Source organism: Galleria mellonella, unplaced genomic scaffold (genome assembly GCF_026898425.1).
Source record: "Galleria mellonella isolate WM207_F2 unplaced genomic scaffold, CSIRO_AGI_GalMel_v1 utg173, whole genome shotgun sequence".
NCBI lineage: Eukaryota > Metazoa > Arthropoda > Insecta > Lepidoptera > Pyralidae > Galleria > Galleria mellonella.
The window spans coordinates 4667625-4691465 of NW_026442016.1; the positions used below are offsets into that span (position 1 = coordinate 4667625).

Below are 23841 nucleotides of genomic sequence, written 5' to 3' on the forward strand. Positions count from 1 at the left end.
TCTATGCCGGGATCACACGGGCTATAAATTATAATGTAATAAATAAATAATATATTTATTATTGCATATGGACGTTTTTCACTTAATGAACATGGAAATGAATTTAAACTAAAAGAGCAAAGAGTTTAAGATTCTTCATGTTATAGTTGACTCATGAATAATGCACTTAGCCATATTAGTACTTTTAAAAAGTAGAGCAGTTCAAAAGAAGAAAGAACACAGGAAAAAATGCTGGAACAAAGCAAGAGCAAGAACAAAAAAATTAAGGTATGTTTATACTGACAGCAAGTGACTAATACATAGTTATTACCATATGAAATCTAGCAACAAAAGAGATAACGTTCGTTAAACAGTCCAGATACACCAATAAAAACTATTAGAAGAGTGTAGAGAAAGTCTATTTAAGGGAAGAGATTAGATTCACTTGTTTAGTATAACTGTCACTTTTGCATTAAAAATCGTGGGAATAGACGAAATAGACCGGCGATTTGCTAGGTTGACGTAAATCTACCATAATTTGTACGTTTTTTAAAAGCGAATGGAAATTATACCTAATAAAAAGGTTCAACACTCCCCAATTCCCTTTACGAGGCAGTATGAGGGTAGGTGGTCAGATACTTTATTTGCTAACCGCGCGATAAAATTAATACCTATAATATAGGTAGTAAAATTTATATCGTGTTCGTTTTAGAATTGTTGGGTATTGTTTACAGTAGAGCCTCGACATCGGTATAAATAATCATCCACCTAAATCGACTGAGCTTGGCTGAGGAAGGAAGATTAGAATGATTCCATTGATGTACCTACAGACTAATATTGTGTAAGTAAATAACGTCAACATTATTTGATCGAAGCTATTTATTCCGTACTTTCTATTCACTGTTTACCTATTCATATTTATATTATTATTACCACAGAGTTCCTACTAATAGGAGATGTAATGGTATTGACTTCTTATGTAAAGAATTTTTATAACGCCTTCGTTTGTACATGAGCCTCTATTGTGAGCGTAACAAGTTACATACAGCGATGGTTTCACGGGCTCTACGGGCTGTGGCCCGCAGTGTGAGACAAGGACAACGCAGAGCGCCGTATGCCCTCTTAAGAAGACTTCCGAATGAAATCGAAACAATTCTCGGAAACGGCAAACACGGTGAGGTCATTAATCTTCCGTTATACATGTTTAGACGTATTATATATGGGCATAGTAACAGTTTATAAAATTACCGTTACACTTAGAATTAGAGAAAGGGAATGTTAGAAATAGTGTCTAAAAGCCTCATTGCTAGAAATATATCAGGTCAACCTTCATGTGGTCCCTCCTGTAAACTACCACAATTAATCTTGGTAAATTTGTCACGATGAGTCATCTGACTAGCTTTCACGGGGGGGGGGGGGGGGAGGGCGAAGCGGTTGTTAGTAAACCACCAGTCCCATTGGTAGCAATCATTTAATTTTCATGTCATTAAAATAAAAAAAAATAGTAGGTTGAATTCTCCATCAAGATCCCACCATTGTATACGTAATGGTATACATAGGTACGTATTCAATCTTTATATATTAAAAATAATAAAATACCAATGGAAAAATTATGTTTCACTTATTTCTTTGTTTTTCAAATACCTACTTCACTATATAGGTACCTAAGTACTTACGTCTAGAGCTCTTGTATGATAAAAATATCCTAAAGTAGTTAAGTAGGTAGGCTATAAACACCTACGTTCGTACTATAATAAGCACTTAATAGATGAATACTGAATCATTTTCGTGGTCACCAGTTAGGTAAAATGCTTTTACGAAATTACAGAATTCTATATAGTAACGTGTCATAGCGTACGAAAACCTAGAAAATGCCTGATGATTAAAAACCTAGGGTAGTGAATATGGAATGATCTCCAGGCTCTTGTTCAAGATGATAGTGGACAAAATTCTAAGTAAACGACGTCAGAACACAGTTGATATTTAGGAATAATATGAAGGGTATAAGAGCCAAAACTATTTTTTTTTTATTTTGTCTGTCTATCTGTATATTTCTTTCAGCATCACACAAAAACCACACCAAATTCCCCTGTTTTTATAGTAGTATTCCTGTAGGTCTAACTTAAAATCTGGTATATGTTTCGTCTCAATACGCTAACTAGAAGTAGTCTATTTCATTAGTTTTCCTACTTCTGAAATCCACGCTTATAAAGTAACCAGCAAAAAGCAAATTTTCTATAAAACTTTTATACTACACCGTTTCAGTGATATTGCTAAAATGTCTTTACAACATTATTATTAGCAATTGTTTCCAAATAAACCTTAAAAGTTGACGCATGCGCCTTACGACCGCGTTCGTTGTGATATTTCTCACCGTAATCAGTTCGGTTAGATGCTTGAAGGGAATTGGGCGTATACGCTTTTCCTGTACGCTCGTTGAAATCTTTACGTAGAAAACTTTACACGAATGACTTTCTTGACACAAAACCAAGGAAGTGACTTTTTTATGTGTTTAAAAACAGTATTGTACTTTAAAATTGTATAATTACTTAATGGCACTATGAGTGTGTACAAGTTTATTATACTGGCGTTTCTATTTTACATCATCTACGCAAAAGGTAATTTTTATTTAATAAATAAAATAAAATAAAAAGTTATGCCAGTACTAATATATTTTATACTTAAATAACTATATAATAATTTCAGTCTAGGTATATGTACCTGTATAGTATAAATATTTAGTGATCAAAGTTTCAAATATCCTAAAAATGCATTAAAGAAAGTTTAATCTTGATACAATCTGTATTAGACTAACAGATAAGTATCTCAATAAAAAAGAGTCACCAATTTAGGTTCCCAATTGAGGAATAAATCTACATGTACAGGCACGAACAAAATCAGCCTTATTGAGAATATTCGTTTTTGATATCAGCTAAGAATCCAATAGTCTCTTGGAGTTTATCTTTTTTTTTAAACTTCGGTTAATTTGTGAGTTTATCATTTGTAAACTAGAGGTAATAATACATACTTACTTCAATAAATTTGATATATTACTTTTTATACAAAAGTAACTTAATGAATTACTAGCGATCTATAACGATCTATATGAATGTATACCTTATATCGTCATAGTCGTAGAATACTGACGGATCTTTATATGTAATCTTTGTCAGATCCGTCAATATTCTACGACTATGACTATATATGGATAAATTCAAAAGCAATTCAGCCGATATCATGGATTGAGTATTTTTTTAGTTTGTTAAAGTATGTTAGTAAAAAGGTTTATTTTTAATTTATTATAATTTATTGAACTAACACTAATAAATTAATATAGCACACCATTCTGTTCATATGGACTGGTAATTGAAGAGATTATAATACAATATTGCCACTTAGAAAAAAATATTAAAAAAAAATTACTGTTGCCAAAACAACAAAAAATATAAACTATTAATTTTCGAAATATTTTTATGTTTATAATATTAGTATAGGCGAGCTATCCCACAAGTAGTATATGAATAGCATCATGTACATCAAAGAATACACTATGATGGTGCCCACGGTACCCACCATAAATTGCCTGGGAAAAAAATATAGCCATGGAAATAATTTAGTACTCTATTGAATATAATATTTATATAATGGTGATGCGTGAATTTAGTAAAACAATTACTAATTATTCGAATTAGCAATTTATTAGACTTGTTGAAATGGTTTTCAAATCAATTGATTACTATTTTCATTCACTATAAGCTTTTACTAATCGCTAAAATCATTAATTAGTAATTGTTCATGTACGAGTCGGTATGGACGTAGCCGAGTCAACCCGATCGCTGAAATGTCCTTTTTTCTTGTTAATGAAGTAAATTAATGAAATTACTATTTATATTTTAAACGAAGGTACTAGATGCTTGCAATGACGAAAAAATGTTTTCTGGCCGTGTATAACTTCCCTATTGCTTATTGTCAAGGTAGCAAATACGGATACAGGGAAATGACTTTGTTTTCATTATTAATGGTTTCAATCGAATTACTAATTAGTAAAATTATTCGAATACGAAAATTAGTATATTACTAATTTAGTAGTCGAATTATAAAATTAGTAATTACTAATTATCCAAATGACAAAATCACTCAGAATTTTGCACCGCTAATTAGTATACGTAAGTATACGTTTTTGAACTTCAAACATCGTATATTACGCAAGTCTTAAGTATACAAATGTTCATATACTTCAAAATGTAATTGAACAAAATTGCTAAAATTGTTAAAATACATTTTAACAATTTTAGCAACGAACACGTGTTTAATTATGGTACACCATAATTAAACACGTGTTCGTTTCTAAAGCGTGAATATATTTTTTTTTATTTCTGATGATACAGACTAACTAAATACCTATTTTCTATAATTTCATTTACTTTAATACCAATCACACAAGTGGCACTATGTCCATTACACAGTATTCTTTGATTTTAATAATGCTGTTCATATTTCTACAAGCGTTAACTTATTTGCCGTTCTATGTAAATAGAATAGAATAGAATAGAAATCATTTATTCAAATAAACTTACATTGAAGCACTTTTGAAAAGTCATTACATTTTTTTTAATCTACCGCTCGTTCGGAAAGCTGTCTCATCACAAGAAGAACGAGCAAGAAACTTGCGTGTTGCTCTTTTAAATAATTTTATTATTACTTTACATTTTTAAGTTTAATTGTGTGAATACAAACCACCAATTAGCACTAATTCAATTAAATACTCAAAAAGAAAAAAATATTGAATACATAACCAACTGGTTAAACAATTAATAAGAGGAAATCAGTCATAGTGATTAGAGCAGACCAGTCCCTACAAGCAGCACCCGTTCACGAGTATGACGGATGAGCCAGCCATCACTGCGCTCGACCATATTTTAGGGAGCCCAATGACCCGGCCCACCACGCCGCCACAAGTCTGGACATTTTAGTGAGCATGATTACTCAAAACACTAGACCACGTCAAAGCTACTCACAATTGCCATCTAATAGTTATAGTATTCACATTTTACATAAGAATGCATGCATTCTTAATACAATTCAATTAAGGCAATTAATACAAAAAACCGCTACGCTTTCATATTTCTAAAATTAATCAATTAAATCAAGAAAGCAATGAGAAAATAAAATTATAACGTTGTATGCTAATAAACTAATTATTTACTTGATATGTTGTCATCTATGAATTCGTCTATCCTGTAATAGGCTTTCTTACATAAAAATTGTTTAATATAAGATTTGAATTGCCTCTCTGTCAGATTTAATGCAGATTCCGGCAGTTTATTATAAAATCTTATGCAATTACCATAGAATGAATTACTGATTTTGTGCAGACGGCATTTAGGTAAAATAAGCTTATTTATATTGCGTAAGTTTCTACTTGTACAGTCTTTGAGTTTTTTAAAACTCTCTAAGTTCTTCCGTGTATACATAATATTTTCATAAATGTATTGTGAAGTAACTGTGAGGATATTTGAGTCTTTAAAGCACTGACGTAATGACTCTCTTGAACCCATACCATAAATAGAACGTATGGCTCTCTTTTGCAAAACAAATATAGTATTTATATCGGCTGCTTTACCCCACAGCAGTATGCCATAAGACATTATGCTATGGAAATAACTAAAATATACAAGTTTAGCCGTCGCCACTTCTCTTAATTGCCTAATTCTTCTAATTGCATATGCAGCAGAACTGAGTCTACTGGCCAATTTTGAAATATGGGGCCCCCATTGTAATTTCGAGTCCACTGTTATACCTAAAAAAACTGTATCATTAACAAAATTTACTATTTCGTCATTAAGCAATAACTGTGTATTTATTAGTCTTACATTAGGAAGTGTAAATTTTATACACTTTGTTTTGCTGGAATTTAATAATAGGTTATTACATGTAAACCAATTTAATATTGCAGACATAGCACAATTTACATCGTCTAATTGATTACTTTGACGTCCAATTTTAAACACTAACGAAGTATCATCCAAAGCAAACAGCACTATATCTGCAATTTTCTCTACCATAAAGGGAAGGTCATTTATGTAGATTAAAAAGAGAAAGGGGCCTAAGATTGACCCTTGTGGAACGCCCATCTTAATATTAGCTCCCTTAGATTTTACACCGTCAATATCTACAGTTTGAACCCTATCCTCTAAATAAGTTCTCATTAATTTTAGATCATTATCTCTTATACCATAATGTTCGAGCTTGTACAAAAGCGTTTTATGATCCACACAATCAAATGCCTTTGATAGGTCACAAAAAACTCCGAGTGCATCCTGTGACCTCTCCCAAGATTCGAAAATATGTGTCATTAGCGCAACACCTGCGTCAGTGGTAGACTTGCCGGCGGTGAAACCATATTGCTGACTGTGAAGCAGTCCGTTAACCCTGAAGTGATGTAACATTTGATTTAACATTATCTTTTCAAACACCTTACTTAGAACTGGCAAAATAGATATAGGTCTATAGTTCCCTGGCTCAAATTTATCTCCTGATTTAAATAGTGGGATTAATTTGCTAAATTTCATTAAATGTGGAAAAACGCCATTATCAATACATTTATTAAAAATAGTGGCTAGATATGGAGCAACAATATCTATGAAAGAACTAACTACTTTTACAGACATGCCCCAAAGGTCTTCCGTATTTTTTAAATTTAGCTGTTTGAATATTTTTATGATATGAAAGGGGCTAACATGTGAAAATTTAAATCTTAAAGAACAAGAACCGATATTAGTCTCTAGTAATTTTTTTTTAAAAGAAGATGTAATATCAATCGGAATATTAGCAAAAAAATCTTCAAAAATATTAATAATATGACAAAACAAAATCATAACCCTCCTTTTTGCTTCGCTGTAGCGAGTATAAAGATAGGTGATAGATAAGCTTCTTATATGTATATATACACTCACATATATAATCATAATTCCTACTTATTAATATAAGGTAATTTAATAGGTAGATACTATTATTAGACTGTAACGTTTATTGAAGCTTATGGTTTGTGATAGGTGGTGATAATATATCATATATAAATTTTCGAATATCAATTTCAATTTTCTTTATAGTAATAGTATTACCAATCGATACTATTTAAGAGCTGCGCTCTTGTCGGTGGAGCTCTTGCTACTCACTACAATTTTCAGCGAGTCGGTTTATCTCTTGATACAACACAACACCAATTTTTTCCACGATCAGCCTGATGTAGCTATGGCTTGAAATCTCTCTTCCCCTCCTTCCTTCTACGTTATCTTCTATTATAATGTTCATAAGTTCGTCGTATTGTATCAAGTGTCCTAAAATTTTATTCCATCTGACCTCAATAGTTCCTAAAATTTGTCTTTTTTCTTTAACCTTAAGTAGGTTCTTATTACTAATTCGATCTTTCCAGCAAATTTTCTCCATCTTTCTCCAGCACCACATTTCAAAGGCTCTAAGTTTATCTATTTCCTTCTGAGTTAAGTGTCCACGTCCCACATTTATACAAAGCTATACTCCAGTTATAGGTTTTGATAAGCTGCTTTCTAATATTTTTGATCTTAACCTGTAAAAAGCAGTTTTTGTTATTGAAGGCTTGTTGAGCGAAAGCTATTCTCGCGACTATATCCGGAGTATATCTGGAGTAACTTGTGATTGAACTGTCCAACTATTTAAATGTATTTTCCTGTTCTAATTGAGTATTCATAATTTTTATAGTATTACTGTGTTGAGATTTAGCTGTTGTCATTGATTTAGTTTTCTTGCTATTAATTTTGAGTCCATATTTATTAAAGATTGTATTTGTGATTAATAGTAGTTCCTGTAGCTGTCTTCTGCAATTATCATTACTACAGTTTTACCTATACTGTGGTAAGAGTAAAATCTGAGAATCAGCAATTGGTTAAATGACGGCCGTGAACACAAGTAAAAACTACCCTCTTCAGCTCACTGTCGGCTCATGATAAAACCATTTCCAATATTTCCCCTAATATAAAAAAGGGAAATATTGGATTCGCTTTATCATTGAAGCGTGAAAGTAAAGGTACCTACCGCAATAGAATAAATATACACACATAAGAACATATATTACTAGCTTTTTTCCCACTACTTCGTACGCGTGGATTTCAAAAGTAACAAAACTAATGCAACAAACCACCTAAACTACTTATAGATGGCTTTTTTTGTAATTTTTTGATGAGACATTCAAGAGATGCAAGCATTCAATTTAGTACCGGAACAGACATACTGCCAAACAAACAGAAAAAAATCTAAACATTATTGTCTTGGCACCTATTAATCTTATTACGAACCCTCATATAAATTTTTATTAAATACTTCCCAAGTATAGACATCGTCTAGTTACAATTTTATTACATAAGTATGATTAAACGCGCCATGTACGCTACGCAAAATTTAATTTTCTTTGTATTTTCTGTGTTAATAATACCTACACGTTCCCCAATTATTTACCGCCTACATTTATGTATTAATCATAACACGTGTTACGTAAGTACTCTTCACGTATCGCACTAAATTATAAACATCACTGTAAAATTTTTAAATAAAAATTTTATTTATAGTTAAATGAACTATATAACTGTAAATAAAAATTTTAAAAATGCTGATGCTATATTTAGAAAACCCAACATTTGGGAATCCAAAATATTATTCTAAATTATAAGCCTCACTATAAATATTTTATAAATTATTTTATGTAGGTAGGTTATATAGGTATTCCATTTCAGAAAATTAACTATTTACCGCCTACATTTATGTATTAATTACACGTGTTACATAAGTACTCTTTACGTATCGCCCTAAATTATAAACACCACTTAATTTTTTAAATTAGAATAACTTATTTACTATAACGAATAAATGTGTAAATAAACTATATAACTGTGAATAAAAATTTAAAATGTTAATGTTATATTTAGATAAACCTACATTTGGGAATCTAAAATATTATTCTAAATTATAAACCTCGCTATAAATATAAAAGGATACCTGAAAAACGTTGAAATAAGAGTTTATTTTTTGATTAATTAATATTTTATAAATTAATTTATATAGGTATGTAACTGGTTATATGATTTTATAGCTACACTTTAGTTTACAATTATAATACAAAATACATTATTGGTATTCATTTTCCATGGTATCCATTTCAGAAAATTAACTTCTTATATTATTAGTTTTTGTTCGTGACTTCGTTCACGTGACCGGGAATACGTTGAATCTGAGACAAGTAACATACCCTATGTTCTTCTAGGAGGAAGCTTCTCCATCTCAAATACTATGTACTTACTATATTTCAGGAAGATTTACTGAACTATTAAGACGATAAGAGTTACCAAACTAACTTTGACATTTATAATGTCACTAACTGTATTCCACAGCTTTACCCTCGTAAATTAGTACATCAACAAGGTATTAAGTTAAAATATAACCGAACTGTATACTAAATCAGTAGTTTTTGTATGAAAAACTAACAAACATCCATCTAAATATTCTCACAAACTTTCGTATTTATAATAGTAGTAGATAGTAGGATTACTTAGGATTTCTTTATTGTATATTATATTTACTATCATTCTAGGCACGTATGTAACGTATTATTATTAATATTGATATAACCTTGTCTGTTGTCCATGAATACATAATACTCTACGTTGTTATTTTATAAACAAAACCAATTTACGCCCCAATTTTGATCATGGATCTCTTTCTATAACAGAAGAACATTAGCTAAGGTTGCCATACTAGACAGGCATACTAAAGACAGACGGACTAAAGTTCAGTGCAAAATAGTATTAGTTTAATACTTCAATAATAAATTCTGTAAAGATGTTTTGCTACTTGTTACTTTGCATACACATTTATAATATCAGTAGAAGTCAAGTAAATCTACTTATAAAATCATCCATATAACAGACAGAAAAAATAAGTAATATGTTAAGCTGTAAATGTTTTTTTTTAACAATTTAATTTACCCCACCTTTTCCGTAACGTTTTCTCCCGATGCTAAGCCGATTACGTGGGAAAATGCGCGCGAAAGGAGAAAACGAATTGTCCTATCTCATTGAATTATGAAAACCCGATACTGATCGGTCCAAAAGAAATGGATACAATTTAGGTGAGTACCTTATAAACAGGTATTTAGTAATAGATATCAGATTTTAGTTAGTTCATTGTCCGTTCTCTATATCTATTTTAATTCATATTCATATATTTACTTACATATGACCCGAATAAACAAGAATTGTATCTTTGTATTTGAATATTTATGCCTTTTTTGGCAAATAAAATCTGCTAGATAGGTATACTGATGCTTACCTACACATAACATGAGTTTATGCTCTACTAAAATATTACCAAGCTACTTAGCGAAATATTTTTACGAGGGCTCTTAAGGAATGTTAAAAATAGCCAAAGTAAAAAATGTAATGAATTAAAATTTCACAAGAAAGTGTAATCTGTTAGATAAAGAAAAAGTAATTTGAATTTTATGTAAATACTTATGTTTTCTTAACATAGTATAGGAAAGTAACTAGCGCGTTTTCGACTATAGAATTGAAAAAAAGATAAATTTGGTTCAATATATATAATATAGTATAAAGGAATACATAAGTTCCTTTATATATATATGTGTGTGTTACAATGTCACTACCAATTTTTTTTTTTGTAGAACACAATCTTAAATTATCTGACACTGAATTGAATCAAATTTATTGTTATAGATATTATAATTTCAGAAAATATAATATTTCGCGTAACGTATGTGATTTCGTTGTAATTTTTTTTAATGGGTATAACTTTTTGTTTTTCTCTTAATTTTATTGTTGTTGATTTGTAACGAATAATTGACGTAATATTAAGACACATAAATATGAAAACCTGTACCTAGCCATAAATAAATTTGCATGCCTCAGGCTAGTAAGCTAACATTTGTACTTGATAATAAAAATAAGATTTGTAAAATAAATGTTCTGGCAAACAAATGTATCTATCTGTTTAACGTATAATAAATATTAAGTAGTAGAGTGATACCGATACGTAATTCTCAAAGATATCCATCCTTGTAAACTAGCCAAGTATCATCTAAAACAGCCTTATATGGTGATAACTTATCAAATAAAAATATACTTTATAGAATAGATTATATTAAGTATTATGTTATACTTACGCCATATAATAATAAGATTGTGTCCCACTAAACAAACCGACTTCATTTGTATTAAAACCAATTATTTTGATTTCAAAACTGAAGCACTGAACCGATTTTGATAAGATTGACATTAATATGTGAATATATCGTTGCAATAAAAAAGGGATTTTCAATATCGGTTTACAATTGATTAAGTTCTGAGGTAGCAAATGTAAAAAATCAACCGCATGGGAACCTCTTTCATTTTTTAAGTCGGTAGAAAAAGAAATCGGCATCTATCATAATAAAGCTTCTTGTTATGCAGATGAACCAAAATTTTTGGGGCCTGGCACAAACGTGACAGTAGTGGTCGGACGAGATGCCTCACTCATCTGTAAAGTAGAGAACTTACACAACTACAAGGTAAATATTCGTTTCTGGCTCATATTTACAATAATACTATTATTATGAGTTATTAGTATCCCACCATAAGTCAAAATCAATTTCGTCCACAAATGAGTTCCCAAATTAGAATATTTTTTTATATCGATATCATGAAATTAATAGATACCTATATTACCATGCATGCATGCTTATAGGTAAAAAAAAAACATGCACAACAACTAAATATTTGAATAATACATATACAAGTAAGTATGTAGAAATTAAAATTATCTCAAAATAAATGTAATGTTTGTAACTCTCCGTACTGACGCAGAAAATTATGAACGTATATACAAAATATAATTTAAGGCGATATCAAAGCTTTCCCAAAGTTACATTCAATTGAACAAATTTGAACAAATCGACACACATCAAGCTCAGCTTATCTATTTGCGCTTCCCGTCAGTAAGACTAATAGTTTCCGTAACTCATTTCCTAAAGTAATGCGTTTCCATTCAAAGTGTTACACCCACTCATAAGAAAGGTTACCCACTACGCACTTGTAAATATTAAGCCAAAGTGTTGGCAATAAGCGCATTTGTCCCTTTGAAGAGTGATTATAAAGGTAAAGCTACACTATTTAGGACAATAGGCTCTTTCTTGTTCAAAATAGCATGGTTCTCTCCAATTTAACACTATATAATGTTTTAAAGTATATTTGTATTAGATCAATATCTAAATTTAATTTTATTCCAAGAAATGATAAGGTTTCTTAACATAATATGTGCACGATGTCCTAAACTGTGTATCTTAGCCAAATATTTAGATGAATGAAATGTCACAAAAATTAATCTCAGTTGTTTAGTTCTACCCCCAAGTACAAATGTTGACTGTACTTGTGAAGATCTATCAAACTATAAAATACGTATCAAAACTAATTATTTGTAAACATAGCAAATGAATAGTCGAGCGCCAACAAATCTTTAAGGAGATGTTGAAATCCATATAGTGGACGTGTAATGGAAATATGTATTAAGGGTGAGGGGTCTTATGCACAGTAAATTGATGGCCACATGCCATTAGTGGCAGAACTATATAAAATCGTACTGATTTAGTTGCTTGTGAGATTTGCAATTTTCTGCAAATTCGTTATCGTGCTATAAACCAGGTACAGTTTAAAGGAAAGGGCCCAATTTTACGAGTCAAGTAGAACCTACTTCTTTGTTATTTAAATACCTGCTTGATTTTGCTCCTTACCCATTGTTTAAGCTCATTGTGTCACAAGAATGACGTCAAATGCTAATCGTTCACATCCGAAGAAAAGCCTTTTGAATGAACTAATTTTCGAAGTTCTGAACTCGTTTGCACCGGATCATCTCAGTCGGATCAGATATCTATTCTGAAACAGACAATTTTATACCAATAACAAATTAAGTAATTCATAAAAAATATAGTTTAATAATTTTCTGTAAATATCTTTACGTTTCTATTTCTTTTTCTAGTATATTATAATTTTTTTTTATATCAAATTATAAAGTCCTAATAAATTAAATTCGCATTATACTTACAACTATTTTCAACTTACTGAGTAGATATTTTGCATTTTCTTTAGGTAGCATGGTTAAGAGTGGACACCCAAACGATTTTAACTATTGGCCCCCATGTTATCACAAAGAACCATCGAGTAGGTATCACCCGTGGGGACCCTCAAGCGTGGACCCTTACTCTGAGGGACGTGCGGCTATCAGATGGGGGCAATTACATGTGTCAAGTCAACACTGACCCTATGATCACACAAACGCATCAACTTCAAGTTTTTGGTAAGTAATTAAATATATGTATAGTATTACAAACAGCTTCGTGGCTCAATACACCGCTCATCTTCCGATGATCGCTGGTCAACCCTCGCATAATACAAACGTTTGAATTCATGACTTTATTTATATAAAAAAAAGTATTTACATATATCTGTCGGTTGTCTAGGATCCATACCATCTAACTATTAAATAAGTAATAGACATTTAAATACTTTGCATTGCTTAGTTTGGGATTAGATGGCGTCGTGCAGTATGTCAAAAAATGCAAATGCGCCCTGTAGGATTTACATAAGCAATTTTCTTAAAAGTCCAAAGTGCCATCTGTATTTATTTATGTTTAAGAAAACATACAGCGTCATTAAGTCAATACATAGTCAAATTACATTTATGTTGAGCTACTATATTGTATTAAATTATAAGTGTTTGCACTATTTTACACTAGATACTTCTAGTCGTATAAGTTCCGGCATAGAATAGGCTACCCCTTTCTTTTCCGTGGGTATCGTAAGAGACGACTTAGAGAGGCATTGGCAGCAACCCCCCTTATGGAGAAGGCTATGTTCAGCAGTGGACAGTTAATGACTGATACAATAACAACAATATCTATTCGATGGAGTACATTTTTGTCTGTTATATTGGAACAAATTGAATCGCACGCTACATTGTACACGTGTACCAATCAAGTAGGCAACTTACACAAAGGAAAATTTTGTTCAGACAAAATTTTTTAAATGGTTTTATTCCGAAATACAATTCAATTTGAGGAACATATTTTACTGTTTAATATTCTGAAAAACTGTTTTCCATCTATTAAAAATTGTTATAAAAGTATTTATAATTTTAATTATTTCCTTAGCTTATAATAATTGTTAACAAAATTTTAATATTTATCCTTTAGTTCCACCAGATATAGTCGATTCTGGGAGCAGTAGCGAAGTTATAATACATGAAGGGGATGACGTTGCGCTGCATTGCTCTGCCTCGGGCACCCCCCTACCCACCATTACCTGGAGACGGGAAGATTCAACCGAAATGAGAATCGAAGGCCAAAATGGTATGTAAATATTTAATGTACATAACAAAAAATAATGTGTTAAGTATCTTTAACGTTCTGTAGAACTTAAAGAGACTTAATCCACTATTCGGATTTATAATAATGTAAATAATAAAGTCTATACTTTTAATTTTATATATATATTAGGTATAATGAAATTTCATCCTTCTTCATAAAAACAAAGTTAGACTTAAAATATTTTCCTATCAACACTAAATAATATTTCCCTAGCATTTCTGAGAATGTTAAGGTATTTTTATACAATGGAATTTGTAAAAATATTTTTCAAGGTATTCTGTGACAATCATGTCTATACATAACTGAAAAGCTTTCCGTCAATCACATTTGAAATACTTGGAATTGCAAACAATGCAATTCCAAGTATTTCAAATGTGTATAGATACACACATCATAAAACAAAATACATCGGATCAAACCAATCCATATTATTTGTATCTTATATTCTGAATATAGTGAATGGATTGTCTAGAATTTAGATATTAAATAAAAACACTCTTGGACAGCAAAATAAACCGATGATCCCAGTCGTAATCCCAGTTCGTTACAACTAGATTTAGAACACAATCATAAAACGCTACGTAGACAATTTTTATCTAGCCTAAAAATGACGTACAAAGATCCTATTACAATCGTTTCATGTGAAACCACGCTGTCACCCGCAGATAATTTGATGGATTTCAAGATTGAATATCTTATATTAGGCTTTATATTTCATTCAGCTGTACATTTATCACATTATGTGTATGGGTAATTTATTGTCATCTTATTTTTATATGATTAAAATAGGAGGTAAGGACCTTCTTAATAAAATTATACAGCCATTAGCATATTCAGTGCCTTGCCGCTTTAAAAAGACGTATAAATACCTACTCTGATATGAATGAATGAAGGCTTATTTCAATAATCCACAACATTTACATATACTTAGATAGCAAGTAATAACAACATTAAAAAAACAATTATATGTCTTCACTAAGCTTCCCTCATATTCTAGAGTGGACGCCAGACCAATGAGGTGTCAGCACGCGCTCCGTCACCTTAAATAGATCTATATAAGTACCATTCGCTTATAGACATGAGTTACACCATGGACGTTACAAATGTGTAAAGTATAAGGCAGGGGAGGACAGATCGTTAATAAAAAGAATTAATAGCCCTATTGCTAGTAATATGCCATACAGGTCGACCTCCACACAGTCCAAGGAGGACCCTGGAACTCATCATGGCTAATTCCTGCCCCACTTTATCTGCACCAATTCCTTATTGGAACCCTATCAACATAATACTAATAAGCACAGAAGAGATTAATTTTCCAATTTCATTCATTTAAAAACCCTTGTTCAAAATAATCAGACGTTATTAATAAGTGTAATTGCAGTGACTAAATGGCGTGGCGTTTGGTTGAACATGACGTCAGTGGGGCGAGAAGTCAACGGCGCCTTCCTTTGTATAGCCACTAACGGAGTCCCGCCTTCAGTTAGCAAGCGGATTCTTCTACATGTATTGTGTTAGTATTTACTCATAAATTTTTCCATTTCATGTGTTCAGAAAACCACCTACGTTTAAACTATGCTCCCCTAATAATTTAATCGCGGCCCAATGAACTCAGTGCACCCATCATAAAAGACATCTCGTCACCCCTATCCAATAATGAAGACGGGAGGCCTAAAAATTACACCTTAAAAACCCAAAAAAAAACTACCTACGTTTTATAACGTAAGTAAAATCTGGGTAGAAGAAATTTCTACAATCCTCAATTCAAACGACTGCAATATCTAAAGGGTTTACTACGCATTATCAAAACTAAATATATACAGATACCTCTAACACTTTACTCCTCGCTAAAACATATTAAAAATTATATTATTTAGCGATTGTCTGTAAAATAAAGATTATTTTCATATTTCCATCTACCCCAAATTAAATTAAGATCCTAAGTAAATCCGCAAACAGTTAAGAATTTATAAATAGGCTGCTTTCTTTATAAATTCCTTTTAATTCTACCTCACTTGTATTAAATGATAATTTATCATTTACAATAAAAAAAAATATTATACCTATTGACCCAGAATATTTTATAAGCAATAACCCAAAATATACTACTATATTATATATATTATATAGCAAATTCTATCAATATTTCTCATAGCACGTGCAAAAATTCAATTCTTGAAAACAAAATTAAACTACGAATAAGTTGGTCCTCACATTGTTCTTTTTGTACAAAGCTTGGATTTAAACATATTTAATTCGTATTATTTTTTTGTTACGAGCCTTTTATTGGTACTAAACTTATACCGACCTACCTTAAAGAAACAAGTACTGAAATATTCAATACATTTATTTTGTATATTAATCAATAGAAATAAATTAAATACCTAATAACATGTTTTTAAATAATTATATGTATAAATGAGCATATGCACTACCCATCTATTTACTTACATGAAACTACCCGACCCAATTCCATCTAATAAGCTTAAGAGCTTTATATTGTGTATATTTATAGATAATCTTGCAATATCCCTATAAAAAGAGGGTTGTTTATTTTGGAACTTTTATCTGTTTATCTGCTCATGTCTACTTAATGACAAGAGTTAATTTGACTTACTTATTTAATATAAAATATTATAAAATATTAATTAGACTTAAAGAAAAACTCTAAATTAACACAACAAAATTTTTATCAGAACCGTAACGTAATAGAAATATTATAGGTATAACACATAAGGTATATTAGAAAAACATAAGTAAACCATTGTTAAAAGTCACTGTTTGTGTTGTTACTTCTTTATGAAACTTCATTATCGAAACTGATATTATAAAGATGAAAGATATGATGTTTTGTATGTAATTGATAAACTCAAAAAATACTTACCGATTTTGAAAATTCTTCCGCTTATAGAAAACTACTTTATCAGGGAGTTATATGGACTGTATTTTATGTCGCTAATATTAATTACAATACTTATCCTTTATTTTACTATATTTATTAAATTGTTTATATTATTATACATGCGCCTGATTTCGAAACTTTATCCCCAAGCATATTTACCGGTTGTGTGTATAAATGTTAAAAACATATTAATAAAGACGATCGAATAAAATAATAACATATAATCGATTAATTGCATGTTTTATTCTATCAGGTGCACCTACGGCCAATATATCACAGAAGATGATAGGAGGTTACATTGGCGACTCCATATTACTACAATGCAGAATCGAAGCAAATCCAACACCAAACGTTTACTGGTCTCATATAGATGAGAATAAACTGTTAAATAGTAAGTACATTTCTAAATTTTAGAACATCAAACAACTCAATTATGTAAAACAATTTGTATCAGTTAGGTGCAGTTTGAAAACACGAAGATATTGTTATAACAAATTTATAAATTAATAATTACAAAAATGATGATATACAAATCGTCCTCTTTTTTCAGTTGGATTATTTACTTTTTTTATATTTAAATAACCACTGATTGGCTTGTTGCATACTATTTTGAATGTTCCCTTTTTAAATAAATTGCCTTAGGCCTTCATTTGGGGTTGGCGCAATATCTTTTCCTCTCCTATTGATCCTTATAAATCTAAAAACCCGAACTCACTCTGCCTTTTCGCATATCATCCATCATGCACTCTACCCATATCTTCTTTAATCGTCCTTTTACAACATCTATCTAATTATTTAGTAGCAAATCGCTCACCTCAATTGTTTAACCTTCAACACTTAGGTTAAACAACTTGAATGCGGTCGTCCCTTGGGGTTGAAGACCGTAGTGTCATGTTAACTCAGCGTACCCGCGTGGTTGGAATTGCAAATTAATCTATCGATTAAGTGGGCTATCACTAGATAACAGTCGTTAAACCGGCTCGAAACTTTTGAAACTGGCAATTCTGATAGTCGGATTGATCATTAATCACTATCTATTGCTGAGTACACGTAGTACATTATGACCTATGTCGCTTTCAAAAGAGACGCTTTTATGTACCAAAGGACATGAGAAAGCCGTGCAACTTTGTAGAGTTATAAATATAACTGCATGATTCTACAGAATCATCTTAGTTTAATAATAGTTTATTATTATTGAAAGACTTTTCAGGCAGAAAAACCTGTGACCTTGCGATCTTTCGATGATCTTTTCTTCTCGCCTTTTTTTAAAGTTCGCTTCTAATTTCTATCAATGGTAGGGTTTTTAAGCAATGTTTTTATTTCCTCAGGATATAAAGTCTATTTTCCAAAGGAGATAGATATATAGTTTATGTATGGGTGGGCTACAACCACAAATTATGTGCTGCAGCATTTCTTTCTTATTGTAACAAAATCTGCAAACTCTTTTTGGGCATAAGTCTAGTTAGGCCATATGCTTGTTTAGTTAGCAGTGTCCACTGAGAGCCCTTGTTATTTTACACACATATTATTTTTACTCAAAACAATTAATTTCTTAGAGTAATTTTCTAAAAACCCAGAGCTTTGTAATTGAGTAATAACTCATAAAAATTGATGTAATTTCTTAAATATTTTAAATTTGATTCTTATCAACGTTTTCGACAAGTAAGAGATTAGTCGGAGATAAGTCAGTTCTCTTCAAATAGCCACCTTCACAAATTTTTCTGTGATCGCGATAAAAGGCCAATCTTCACGAATCTCAATTTAGAAAGCAGTCACAAAAGAAAAAACATGTGTACCAACAAAAGTTAGATACTTGGATAACTCGTTTCATTCTTAAAGAATAAAACCCATAAAATTATCGCCCTTTTCTTTATTTTATATGCCGAATGCCTTTATTACGAACGACGAACTTTGATACCTTGTGACCGTTGCTGTTTATCACTTTGCCCATCATTTACAGATATATAAAGGTATATACAATTAAAATATTTAACAAGTAATATCCTCGTCAAAATTTTTCTTAATTATGATAATTATAATTTTTAATAAAGTCTCTGATTGTTCATTTATAAAAAAAAATATAATATTTTAAATTCAAACATTATAAGCAGCTATCGAATGCAAAACTGTATTTTTATGCAATTTAAAATAGGAAACAAATTGACAGTCCACCTGATCGAAAGCGGTAACTGTAATCTATAGGCTGTATGAATACCATAATGCCTTAACTTTGCACTTTATCATCTCATACGTCATCATTTTTGAGAAGTATGATGTTATGCCTCTGCACCGTATCATTTTACTGCGAACCAAAACACAACCTGCATGGCTTTGTTTCTATTGAGAAGCACAGCTTTTGCTTTTTGTACCAAGTCTTCCACTACATATCATATGGAATCCAATGTCCTTGTAATTAGGTACATGTGATAATGTTATTATTGATATAAAAATAATGGCAGTTCCTTGATCTCTAAACTATTTGCAGACTCCAAATACCAGACGAGCATAACGTCAAATAGCTACAAACATACAGCTACACTCAAGATTAACAACGTATCGCGTAATGACATTGGACCATATTACTGCCACGTGGAGAACTCACTTGGCTCCACACTAGATGACATTACAGTTTACAGTAAGTATTTTTGCATTGTTTTATTAAACTATAATCAGTTACCTAAGTATATAGATCAAATTTTAATCAATTCGGTGTTTGTATAGGATTTCCTTTGTCGCATTTTTAAACTGGTCATATAGGTAAATGATGGTGTAATGAAACATCCCTTCAAAAAATAGCATTCTTTATTGCATAGAAAAAAATCAAATTTAAAATTAATAAATAAATAATGTACAAAGTGTATATCTATAAGAAATTTCATCGTATATGCAGGTGCATACTATCTTTAATAAAGAAAATCTAGTTATTCACTTTTTTTAAACTGCTTTTTATTTATTTCATTCCCCTTAATTTTTCTCCCTATATGTGTGCAGTTTTAAAATTACTCCAATCAATCGTTTAAGCTCAATTTATCTATTCATCACTGACATTCTTGACTTTTCTTGAAACTCTATCGACGAATGGTTTGCTTAAGATTGTTCTTGCAGAATAATTCATTCGTTTTTTGTTCTGAGTACATAAACTACATACACTTGTATTCTTCATTCAATTTAAATAATAATTTTCAGTTAACCATAAAGACAATTTTATCTCTATAAGTCTTAATAAAATATTCTTTTTTAAATTCAATTACTCTCACGTGGAGCAAATAAATCTTTGAATTGTTACTGAACGGGATATTAGCAAAGTAATTAAGTTTATTTAATGATCTGCAATATAATAAAATTTTCAGAACAAAATAAAATATTCCAACAATTTTCTTTGTAGAAAAAAAAACTACTATACAGTCAAATTATTACAATTTTAAAATTTCCATCTATTTTTGCTCCATTTCGATATGAAATAAAATCTATAAAGGATGAAAATATTTTCACCAATTTATTTTATTATAGCGCTTGTCACAACAACTTTAAAAAGTACAACCAACCTAATGGAGACAGCAGTCAGTGCATCGACTGTGTCTACAACAATAGAATCTTGTGAGTATAACTTATTTACTCATAGTAAATAAATATCAAATGTTCATTCATTAATTGAATGGTAAACACGTTGTAAGAATATTAGCTTATATAGGTAGAGTATCTGCATACAAATGCTTCACCAAAAACAAGTAAACTTTTTTATCCATATGTGTGTGAATAGTGTTACCATAATATACGTTTAGTACTCAATATATGAGGGAAATTATAAGGTTAAGTTGAAAAATAAAAACGATACGAAATTCTCACGAACGTATTTGATCGTACAAAATAAACAGCAAAAAATCAGCTTTCTAACTTTAACCGAAAATGTGAATATCTGGAAATTACAGTTTAATTTGACAACCAGTACAATATACTGGTTGAAGACGAAGGTCTTTAACCAATGCGTGTTGCCAGTGATGACATATAGAACCCAAACATGGTCTTATACGGTTACCGTATGTAAAAGCTTCAAATTACTCAGCGAACTATGGAGAGGGCTGTGCTCGGAGTTTCTTGGACGTGACAGAATCCAAAATATAAAAGGATATCCGCAAAAAAACTAAAGCCACGAGCAACAATTGTGAAATTCTAATAATAAAAATTAATTTAAAAATGTATCTACGATTGATTACAATATTATGTACAGTACGTAATTTTCACCCAATAAGTTTATAATTACGTTAAATTAAATCTTTAACCTCTGAAACATATGTACAGCTACTAATTTCATCATAATCATCAGAGCCTGTTATGACAAGTACAAAAAAATAACTGTTTATAATTATAGAGTATAATAACCAAATCGTATAAAAAACCCACAACGTATATAGCGTATCTGAGAAAACTTAACTCCAACAACTCGTCCTTTTAAAGTTTTTGAGGAAGGAAACTTTCCGTGGGTCCAACTTTATCAAGATTTGAATTTATTACTCAGGTATATGATTTTACTGAAGTCCTCTTTTACAAAACTGAGTTTTGTTTTGATTATTGTTTATAATATTTTATTCTGCGCAGATGCCGAATTAGAAATGAAAGAAAATAATCCGAACCACTTCTCCGAAGAAGACAATTTTGTTGCAGTACTTAGTCAACATCAAATGCAGAGCTTAGGTGATTTTGATTTGCACTTTATTTTAAAACCAGCATTTTGATTATTACTTCTCTATAGTAGCCTATACTTATACCTATATATGCAAACAGTATTATTTTCTAATGACGTATCGGACGTCAATTCTTATTTAACTTTTTAAAGTATAAAAAAGAAAAAAAATACCCTACCAACTTTATTCATGTGATTGTTTATAAAAATGTATTTGTATGTTTGTTACTCAATCACGTTTTGTTGTTCAATGACTGAACGGATTTGATTGAAATTTAGTACAAAAATGAATCTTATATAAGGTTCTTTTTGCCATAATTTACGCTAAAAAGAAACGACCAGTTGGTTATAATTATGCTTGTTTTTGACAGATCTACCGCCAAGTTCATGACCAGAAAACAATCAAGATCACTGGTATTTATGGTCGGCGGCGCCAAAGGCCTCTTTCTGCATGTGGACTATTTGTACTACTCTATCATTTATGGCATACCATAGACAAAAGTGCAATTTAGTGAGTGTGATATGAGTGATGTGAAATATTGGTGCCAGTGATGGAGTGATTTGTTACAAAAATATTATAGACACTGTTGGAAAAACTCCAGCTAGATTTGTGTCAAAATTAATCATACATTAAGGACATTAGAAAACTTGACTGATAGTTTGATGCTTGTGTAAAATAGTCATATCATTACATAATCTCATCACTATCACTCTTAATGCTTTTGTATTGAAAAAAAAAATATGTAATATAAATTATTAATATATTGAAAAATAATTATCATGAGTCATTCTGTATTGTAATTATTTATTCATGTCGGCTTCACTCACTCATAGCACCCCCGAATTTCAAACATGAGTAAAACTAACATAAATATAGTTTAAAGGGTTTTAACATTAAATATTTAATGATAAATAAAGTATTATTACAATTATAATGCAGTGTTATTACTATGTGTACTAGTGGCGTTCCCTAACCGATTGGAGTACAACTAAATATCCATAAATAGATCCGCTAAACCATAATAATATGCACTGAACCTAAAAGATTAAAACAATGTATTTATAATAAAAAATTATTACATTTTATTTTAGTCCAATCAATCAAGGAAATATTTGCTTCAAATTTCTTATTATGCTCCAAAATCTTTTGGGCTTCAAACTTTTACAACTTATACCATATTTTTTCCGAAATTTTGGAATCGAACAAAACAAAACTTGTCGTTAATATCAACAAATAAAGTACTTCCAGTCTATTATTCCATTTCTGTCATCCATGAACATAATACTCACGAAGCTCGTGTCGAAAATTTTGGAATTAGGTATCAATACACATCTTTCCCTTAGTCACTTCTTACGACTTAATGGTCGAAGGATGGACAGCAGCGTCCCTATTAAAATATCATTAAAGCCTAACTGCGGTTGCCAAACTGCCTGCCAAGCGTGGCAATTATTGGCTAAGCCAATAATAGGGGAAAGCTTATGTAGCAGTGGACAGTAAATATAATAATGATAAATGAAGGATTCCTAAAATATTTTATGAACCGAAGAAATAATTTATTTTAAATAAAAGTACAAGTATTTTGAAGAATATCATTTTAGTTGAAGTAGGTTTACTTCGGACTTTATTTTTCAACTGTAAAATTAAAATATTCTTAAATATTTTTTTACAGGAAACTTTTAAGGAGCAGTCTTCGCATAATATATTTTTAATAAATTTACTATGTCATTAAAGTTATTATCAAAAAATTTATTCTACATACCTTGAATAACTAGACTAATTTAATCTCAAAGTCGACTGGAAAAAATCCCTTTAAGGGAATGCTTTATAAGTCCGCCTGT

At 30.6% G+C, this 23841-nt stretch overlaps 1 protein-coding gene across 1 annotated transcript; it reads left to right on the forward strand.

Annotated features, from left to right (window-relative positions):
• The first annotated feature begins 2223 nt into the window (after positions 1-2223).
• Positions 2224-22904, forward strand: LOC113515627 (lachesin-like). Its single transcript, XM_026899887.3, has 10 exons — positions 2224-2597; positions 11475-11572; positions 13146-13353; positions 14249-14404; positions 15804-15932; positions 17575-17712; positions 19807-19956; positions 20832-20918; positions 21918-22013; positions 22374-22904. Exons 1-10 carry the CDS (start codon positions 2540-2542, stop codon positions 22391-22393), a joined length of 1140 nt encoding a protein of 379 aa, XP_026755688.2. The 5' UTR covers positions 2224-2539; the 3' UTR covers positions 22394-22904.
• Positions 22905-23841: the final 937 nt, after the last annotated feature.

What these genes read in the sequence shown, in the direction of transcription:
- LOC113515627 (XM_026899887.3), top strand. Translation starts at nt 2,540, where the DNA reads ATGAGTGTGTACAAGTTTATTATACTGGCGTTTCTATTTTACATCATC. An exon ending in GATTCTTCTACATGTATTGT is followed by an intron (nt 15,933 to 17,574) that starts GTTAGTATTTAC and finishes TTATTCTATCAG; the next exon opens with GTGCACCTACGGCCAATATA. An exon ending in AGATGACATTACAGTTTACA is followed by an intron (nt 19,957 to 20,831) that starts GTAAGTATTTTT and finishes ATTTTATTATAG; the next exon opens with CGCTTGTCACAACAACTTTA.